The sequence below is a fragment of the Malus sylvestris genome, chromosome 14 (genome assembly GCF_916048215.2).
Source record: "Malus sylvestris chromosome 14, drMalSylv7.2, whole genome shotgun sequence".
NCBI classification, from domain to species: Eukaryota; Viridiplantae; Streptophyta; class Magnoliopsida; order Rosales; family Rosaceae; genus Malus; species Malus sylvestris.
This window is the reverse complement of record NC_062273.1, coordinates 7,159,096-7,168,323: the sequence shown is the minus strand read 5'-3', so window position 1 is coordinate 7,168,323 and position 9,228 is coordinate 7,159,096. Positions and strand designations below refer to the sequence as shown.

Sequence of the window (9,228 nt, the reverse complement as noted above, 5' to 3'; positions counted from 1 at the left end):
AAAATTAAACTAACGGAAAGTTTGATGAAACTTAGATGGAATGACCAATGCACCACATTTTGTCAAGTTTAGGCACTAGATTTAATAAACTTTTAGTTCCTCAACAATTTATATAGTAAAAGGGAACTTCAGTAGTCTACCTAATTTTAGTTCCAATTCAAGTGAATTAATAAATAATTTATATGCATTCTGCATCATTCTTACTTTGAATTCAGACAGTTTAGTAAACAACTTCAACAAAAATTTAATTTCGACTCCACTTCGTTCTAACTCTTCCTCAATTCAATTCTTCGTAATCCTAGTAAAGATTAGTGAACAAGCCATAAGACGTGAACTCGGTACAAGTGCTTGTTAGCTTTGCAGCAAACCAGCAAGCCAGCAAAATGTCAGTATTTATGTGTTGTAGTACTTTGTGAGAACTCAATGCACGGCAATCGGGCATTTGCTCTTCCCTTCAATTCTCACCCGTTTGTGAATAGTGTGCATTCGTAAATACTGTATGCACACAGTGGCAAATACAGTTTCGTGGGGCCGCTCTATATCCATCTAGCTAAAGCCCGGAGCCTCTCCATCAGTGCATGCAATTAATTACTTTACTCGTTATTAGTGTCTGGTTCTAGCTTAAGTCAATTCAACACACTACTCGATCTAGTTGTAATAAAATTTAGCATTGAACTTGTATTATTTCCTGATGAAAAAGTGAGAAATTTAAACAAAATTAAGAACCAACAAACTATGAGAAAGTAAAGAAATGTATGATATAAATTTTTTTTATTAAACCTTGCATCAACTTATATGAATAATTAAATACTTTCCATATTTCTAATTAATTTTATAGTAAAAACCAACTTCCCTCGGAAACAAAGACCAACTTCCTCTATCACTTCGATCCCATAATCAAAATTATGAGGTGAGAGTCTTAGACCAGATAAGGCGACGAGATTGGCAAACAATCATGACCTCATAAGCCAAGGCATTTGGCCACCAAATTCGCTTCTTTTAGAACGTGCATGCCAATCAAATCTCAATCGTTTCAAGAGACTGGCTAACATTGTTGAATGATAGTGTGAAGACACTAAGAAATTTATACCAATGTGTAATAAGCTAGCTTACTTCCTCGCCAAATGAACAAAAATAGGAAATTCACTTGAGCCACGATTGCCATATGCCGTACATATCAATCTGTGGTTAGCTTATCCTCCTCAGGCACAGAGATCTACCAAGAGCAATTATCTTACTAGAACCAAGAGAGGGAAATCCGCCAGGGGGCGGACAAATATTTTCATCCTCGCCCTCACGTGTAGTCACATCCATACTACATGTGGAGAGTTAAAAAAAAATCTCCTTATGCAGATTATAGCAACCTCACCTTACCGATTAGTTTGATAAATGATGCATGAGAGATGAGGGTTGAAGGCTTTGAATTCAGGACCTCAACAAACTAGAACTTTGATGTTACTTATGTCAGACAATCACGGGAGCATAAGCTACCAAAAGATGAGTTATCATTGTAGATCACGCTAACTAACGTAAAAACTTTCCTTAGAAGAAATATAGTGCCAATAGTTTGGAACTTGGCTAAGATTAGGCTCCCACCACTATTTTGTTTTCGTTATCAATAAAGAACTAGATCAATATCTAGCTGGTTTCCACACCGAAGTTGATATGAAGTTTGTAGTTTAAGTACTTAAGAACATTCACATGAACTTGCCGCAAAGTCTCGTATTCAACTCAATCTCTCTCCCAATAAAAAAAAAAAAAAAAATCTACTAACATAATACATTTTCAGTTTTTGTAAGGCAAGGATTAAAAATCAACAATCTTAGAGTAAGAAAAAATTAAATGGTATTGCAGTTTAAGTGATTAAAAACATTCACGGTACCCCTATATTCTAGCTGCCAAAGTCTTGTGTTAATACAAACCATCCGTATAAACTAAGCAATGATGATATATTGGACTAACCCTACTCAGATTCAGATTGGGAGGCCTCCCGCATGAGACACTCATGTCCATTGATATATCACATATAGGTATCTTATATGTTAACACACGCCACAGGGTATAGTAGAAGATTCCCGCTGTCCCAGTAACAGCAAATTTTCTTCCAAATGTTTTCACCTCAACTTTGAGACCTAATAAGTTCATTCAGGGCTTAACATCGATCCTTGGTCTATCTTTTTTTTTTTCCTTGTCTAACCCTTGGTCTATCTTTTGGACGAGTAAAAACAAAACACAGCTGTTGTGTGAAACCAAAGGTAAAATCTAGGCCCCTTGTAGTACATCCAAGAACAAGAGGCTCTGACAATATTAGTTGAATTCAACTATATATCTAGCTAGAGAGAGTACATACTATTGTTAATTATATTATGCTCTCAGAGAGGGAAAAAAAAAGGGAACAGTAATGACTTGCATAATGAATGAAATAGGGTTTACATGTACAATTATGCATATTGCAACTGTGTGATTGGGACAACCCGTTGAGCACTCAGTTGGCTGAGCCGACCAGTGCTCGCGCACCAATGGAAATGTTGGAGGTTTCACCCAAACACTTGCTTCTTGTCAAAATTGTCCTTGTTTCAGCCTTATATCGCTATTTATTTGACAATGTTTTAAAACACAAAGCAAAGCGAAGGCGTTTCATGGATAGCATCACTTAAGCGAAAGTTTCACATTACCTAAAATTATTATAAAACTTAATGTATAATATAATACTTTGTAAAACAATCAAGCAAGCATGGCAAGTTTTTTTTAAATTTTAACAAACGATATTATTTATACTAAGAGAGAGGGGTAGGCTTAGCCTCACAATGGGCTAGCAATAATGTAATTCAAATTCATCTTTGGCAAGAATCAAACCTAAGACCTCTCACTTACAAGTGAAGAAGAATATCACTAGACCGTATGCAACGATCCGTCCCCAACCCCAAATATTACAGTTTTTATACTTTTAAAGCGTGAATTTACAAGTGAAGAAGAATATCACTAGACCGTATGCAACGATCCGTCCCCAACCCCAAATATTACAGTTTTTATACTTTTAAAGCGTGAATTTACGAAAATGTCCATCAAGGAAAAAATGTTGAATTTTGTTGACTGCCTTGTTGTGTCATGTAAGATTCGTTTCGTTGGCGTATTCTAGTAGTACTCGTCGTTACGAACACGTGGGTGCAAACGAAATGTAATTTGGAGTTATAACGAAAGAGTTATAAACGAACGAAGTTGAGTGCTAATTGGTCATTTGACCATAAATCTAGAAGGCTCTAGATTTACTGGAGTAGCAATCTGGAAGCCATGTATGTGGCTGTGATGGAAAGAAGAGGAGAGAAAAGAGGGGTGTGTTATCCAATCGAGAAATAGGGGAAGAGAGTGAACCAATAGGAGATAAGAGAAAAGAGAGAAAGGAGAGAAAGGAGAAAGGAGGGGAACCAGCCAACCCGGGTCATCCCTTTGACCCGTTTCGACTTGCACGATCCGGCTTTGACTCGATAAGATTTCCGACGGTTTTCCGCCGTTTTTCTGAAGAATTTCACCGAGCCTCCACCTAGAAACTTCACACCAGCATTCCTTCTCAATTTTCCACCCAAGATTGACATGATTTTGGTCCCGTATCACAGAGAACGATGGGTGGGGTCCAAAAGCGTCACGAATGGCGATTCGCGGATCCTACAGCCTTCACCAGTGACCACCACCATCAATCCACTCCTTTTGAATCCAGGAACAAAGCCCAAACAGTGGTTGGAGTGTCAGAGTTCGCTTGGACGTCAAATCGAGTGGCATCATTTTTAGGGTTTTCGGTGGTTCAAAGGATTTTACTGAGCACTGGATTTCACGTACTTGTTTTATGAATGTTTTTCATGGCATGCTACAGTTTTCCGAAAACCTATTATGTGGTATTATATACATTTTCAAAACAGGGGGTTAGTATGTTCATAAAGAAAATGGTTTTCTTATTATTAGTATTATTATTATAAACTTTGGTCCACTCATCCTTTCGTTTTGCGCCCCCTTAGGAGATAGATTCGAGGCATACAATCCCAGCGTTAGGGCACTTCCGCATAGGTATCTTTCAGTCATCTCAGTGTAGGTCCCATTCCTTTATTTGTACCTTTTATAACAATTCACTCACATTATTCTTAAGTAGTTGTATGGTCTGAACACGATTCTGCATTAGTATATTTCTTTCTAATTACGTATTTTATTCACATATATGTTTAAAATGGCTTCATCACCCTCGGGTGCCAGCCAGCACATGCCTATCCTGATATTTGAGGATATCGGGGTCAAGGCGTATCACCGTAGTACTAATTGGCAAGTAATCAAATATTTTAACTATTATTATTTCTCTAATTCACATCATAAAGTCATATAATAAAATAATAGAAAATAAGTTAGAAACATAAAATTAGCATGATTTTTATAAAAATTCTGTCCACAACGGCGTCGTTTGGGTTTGTTTGTTTGTTTGTTTTTTTTAATCCAAATGCCTAGGTTGTGCCTCGATAACGCCTTAGGCGCCTAGACATACCTCCCAAACGCCTATGCTAGTCTATGGTCCACTCTTACTGGGCAGAGACGTTTTCTTGATAGCCTCGTCTAGAAAAATTGGCTAGACTAATCTCAATACTATTTTTATTAAAACATTGTTATTTGATAACGAGGTACACACATGTACACATTCTGCACAACTCTAACTGGTGACTGTCTCAAACATAGGTTATAGATTCCACATATACTTTCTGTATAATATTAATCAAATAGAACTAAATTCCTTTTTAATCAAAATGAATTAGATTGGTTATTTATTTTTTGGTTGTATTTGTTCTTCACTAGGTGATTCTATTTCCCCTTTTCCCTTGCCTTTACTACTTCTTTACTCTGTAGTACTACTTTAATAACTCGGCTCTCCACCGTCCACTCCCTTCGGTCATCTTGTACTCTCTCTCTCTCTCTCTCTCTCTCTCTCTCTCTCTCTCTCTATAAGTGCAAGGTCACCCCAGCAAACTATTCCCCTCCTCTTATACTGTAGTGTACTACCCTTTTTAATTAACCATGGCTGACTACCCCCACTCATCAAATTTCTTCCCAGGTCTGTTCAAATTCAACCCTCTTCATCGTCACCATGAACATGAACCACCACCTTCAAACCCTCAGCCGCCTCCTCATGCTTCACAACCTTCTCCTCCCTATGCTCACAACTTCTTCCTCAACCAAAACCACTCTTTTTACTTCCCTACCCACCAACAAATCCTTAACACTAGACCCCCTTCCCCTCCTCTCAGAGAAGCCCTCCCCCTCCTCAGCCGCCTGAGCCCAACAAACCAACACCATCACCACCGCGATCATGAAGATCAACAACAACATCACCATGAAGATCATCACCACTTTAAAGATCAACAAGATGAGGAAGATGGTGACGGTGAAGACGATGAGAGTGTGACACTGCACATAGGATTGCCAAACCCTAGCGCTGCTGAAATGGCTTCTGTGCTTTCTGCTGCAGCTAATTCTTCCTCATCAGAGATGAGCAATAACAGTACTCATCATGAAAAATCAGATCATGGAGATCATGATTCTGCAGGGTACCCCATGAGTTGCAGGTTGAACAAGGGTCAGTATTGGATCCCTACCCCTTCTCAGATTCTCATAGGTCCTACCCAGTTTTCTTGCCCTGTTTGCTACAAGACCTTCAACAGATACAACAACATGCAGGTAAATCTCAATATTTTTTTTTTGAACCAAAAATAGTTTAAAAGTAAATATATTAATCAATAAAATTTCTTGATTCGCCAGCAAAACCATGGCCCCAGAAACCATTTTCCCTTTTCTCCTCCCTCTCCCTCTCTTCATATTTTTTTAGATCAGGCTTTTATTCTCTTTGTTTTTGTTTTCCTCCTCTCATAATTTAAGGATAAAAATCAGTCAAAATGTGCTCAGCTTTTTTATTTCTTCAATTTTCTTGCCTCAAGTATCATCCTATGCCCCTCAAGTATCATCCTATGCTTGGACTTATAAAGGGAAAAATTAGATTGGAGCTTTTTCTTTTTTGTTTTATATTTTCATAATTTACATTTAAAAAAACTTGAATTATCATCTTCTACCTTTTTTTTGCATGGTTCTGGGAATTGGGGCTGAGTAAATCTTTCTGATTCAACTGAGGCTATGAGCAGTACCTCCCCCATCATGTGATTGAACACCACAGGCAATGTTCCTTATGCCTTTAGTACTTTGGAGTCTGTGCTCAAATATATAATGGCAGGAGCTGAAAAATCTTGCAGTGTTTTTATCAGAGGGGCCAGGTCATGACATTATTCCATTAACAAATTAGTTTCTCTATGTGGACCTTCAGTCTGCAACTAAACAGTTTTTGGGCATCAAAACCACCATACATAGTAATATCAAAACTCTATATTATCTAATGAATTTTGACTGGCGCTGATGTTTGGAGGGTTGGGGTGTGTGTTCTGCTTGCTTAATCCTTCATTACCTATACTGGGTTTTTTCCTTTTGTTAAAAGAGAAAACTCTATATCCACAAATTAATCTTCAAACTCATAAGTTATATATCTGTTTCTTTTATTATTACTTAATTACCTTTTTAAGTAATAGGCACAAACATTAATTCGCTAAAGAGACCAAAATTTTAAAACCAATTTGCAAATAAAATGATATCATCAATAGGAAATAAGCACGTTAATCAATGCTTAAATAATAATCCAATCATTAACAACTACATCATTTTGTTTCTCTAACATTGTTCATCATGACATTTAACTCTTTTAGAAATAGCATTTGTGAGATCCTTTTGTTTGAATATATAATAAAGCCTAAATTTTAATTCCCAAATATTTGCACCTTTCTTGTAGCAGTTTGTTACAATTTTTCTTTCATGTATAGAACTGAAATTATGGATAACTAACAAACTCGTAGTTAATCTTGGAATTCATCAATAACACATGACTAATTTATTAGAAGCCATATCACAGGCTTGTATTCTGCGAGGGCAGCAATTTAGTTATTTTTGTTTCTTTTAATTATTTATAGTTTATATGCGTGGTTTGGAATTCACTGAGTACTAATTTTCACCTTTCTAATTTTTTGGTCGTGATCCCTATATATATAATTGTAGATGCATATGTGGGGGCATGGATCTCAGTATAGAAAAGGGCCTGAATCTTTGAGAGGCACTCAACCAACAGGAATGCTTAGGCTTCCTTGCTATTGTTGCACACCAGGTTGCAGGAACAACATCGATCATCCGAGGGCAAAGCCACTGAAAGACTTCAGAACCCTTCAAACACATTACAAGAGGAAACATGGAATCAAGCCTTTCACGTGTAGAAAATGTGGCAAGGCGTTTGCGGTGAGGGGGGATTGGAGAACCCATGAGAAGAATTGTGGCAAGCTTTGGTATTGCATTTGTGGCTCTGATTTTAAGCACAAGAGATCTCTTAAAGATCATATCAAGGCTTTTGGGAATGGGCATGCAGCTTATGGAATTGATGGCTTTGAAGAGGAAGATGAACCTGCTTCTGAAGTAGAGCAAGACAATGAGTCCATGCAGTAATAATAACTTGGAAGGATTAAGAAGATTAATTATTTGTTAATGAGTCAAATATTACTATATGAACTTAGAGAGGAGAGTTATTGACATAGCCATGGCTTTCTGAGTAAGAACTATATGTAAGCATCATTTACTTGGAGAGCCACCTTTTTCTTCTATTTTTTCTTACTTTTCTGTAATGCTCTTATTTTTAGTTCTCTGTCAGCATTATTCTAGGATCCAAAACACTTCCACGTTAACTATAGTAAGTTCTGTGAATCCATTGTCCTTACAACGAATTTTAATGTCTTCTTCATTTATAATTTTGTTTCCTTATTGTTTTTTTTTTTTTTTTTGGGAGAACTGGTGTATTATCTTGGTGAATGAGGCTTCATTTTCAAGCCATTGCAACCAACGTTTAAACTCTTCCCTCCTCGCAACTTAAATTCGAGTACTATTATATCTTGTAAAAAAGAAGTTTATGCCCTTATTGCTGTGGTACAAATAGTTAGCCATTTAACTACTAACTTTGGTGAACCTCATGATGAGAATCGGTATCAAGAAGTCATCGGTTTGACCGGGAAACTATGTGAAAAATATATATTAAATGAACAATTAATAGTTAAACAGGTTTTTATCAAACTTTGAAATATCAGTGTGCTCTCAATAGCATTTGCGTTAGACTTATGCATCATCTGCATTTGTATATATCTATATATGATGGGGCTGGGGGAGGAGAGAGATGGTCAATGAGAAGAGAAGAATCTTTGAAATAAGATGACCGTCTGTTATAATTAAGAGATAATAATATACGCACGGATAATTGCACTTTAGGGGTTTCGGGCTTTTGGCTTTAATAATTTAGTCTTCTTTTAAAGATCCTTTCTTTTTGGAGAAATTTTTTAGTACGCCGAAAACACAGTTCGGTACACCAAATATCATAATACAAGTGGATGAAATTTATTTTTTTAAAATATCCAACAACTTGTGTTATGACACTTGATGTAGCGAATCGTGTTCCCGGCACACTGAAAAATCTCTCATCTTGAAGAGTATTCCCCAATTCACAAACTTCATGAGTCGTTATATTTGTGTTATGTGAGTGTATTGATGCACGAGTCTCGTACCACTTATGTGCTAAGTTAATCAAGAGCCCATTTTTGTTGTGTAGTTAGAAGGAACTTGAGCACTAGAACACAACAATTTTAATTGTGTTCTTGATGAGGACATTAGGCATTTAAGTGGATATATAAATAAATTTGTTTTCGACCAAAAAAAAATGTGTTATCCAATTTTTTTTTTATTACACTAAAGTGTTTAGAATTTTGGACCTAACTTATTCTTACAGACCCATTAGTTTTATTTGTGCCTAAATTGTGCATATTTGAAGCATAAATGAAGAGATTATGCAAAGTTGATTCTTTAGTTATAAATGAGTAAAGAAAACTTTATTAGCAGCTAACCTTTGCAGATATTGCATCAATAGGACGAGTTGGTGTCTGAATTGGTGGCAATCTAAAGGCAAAGATAACAGGAAAGCAAGACAAGGGTTGGGGTATATTTTGTTCCAAGTATAGTTGAAATAGGCTTTTCATCTCCTGCTGCAAATAACATGCATCAGCTTTTTGTTGGGGATGCATACGATGCCCTTTTGCTTTGTTAGTGGAGAGGGAGAGAGAGAGAGAGAGA

At 36.7% G+C, this 9,228-nt stretch overlaps 1 protein-coding gene across 1 annotated transcript; it reads left to right on the top strand.

The window, feature by feature from the left end:
* Window positions 1-4,911: 4,911 nt before the first annotated feature.
* Window positions 4,912-7,838, top strand: LOC126598361 (zinc finger protein WIP2-like). Its single transcript, XM_050264718.1, has 2 exons — window positions 4,912-5,709; window positions 7,126-7,838. The coding sequence occupies exons 1-2, from the start codon at window positions 5,050-5,052 to the stop codon at window positions 7,561-7,563; spliced, it is 1,098 nt and encodes a 365-aa protein (XP_050120675.1). The 5' UTR covers window positions 4,912-5,049; the 3' UTR covers window positions 7,564-7,838.
* The last annotated feature ends 1,390 nt before the right edge of the window (window positions 7,839-9,228 follow it).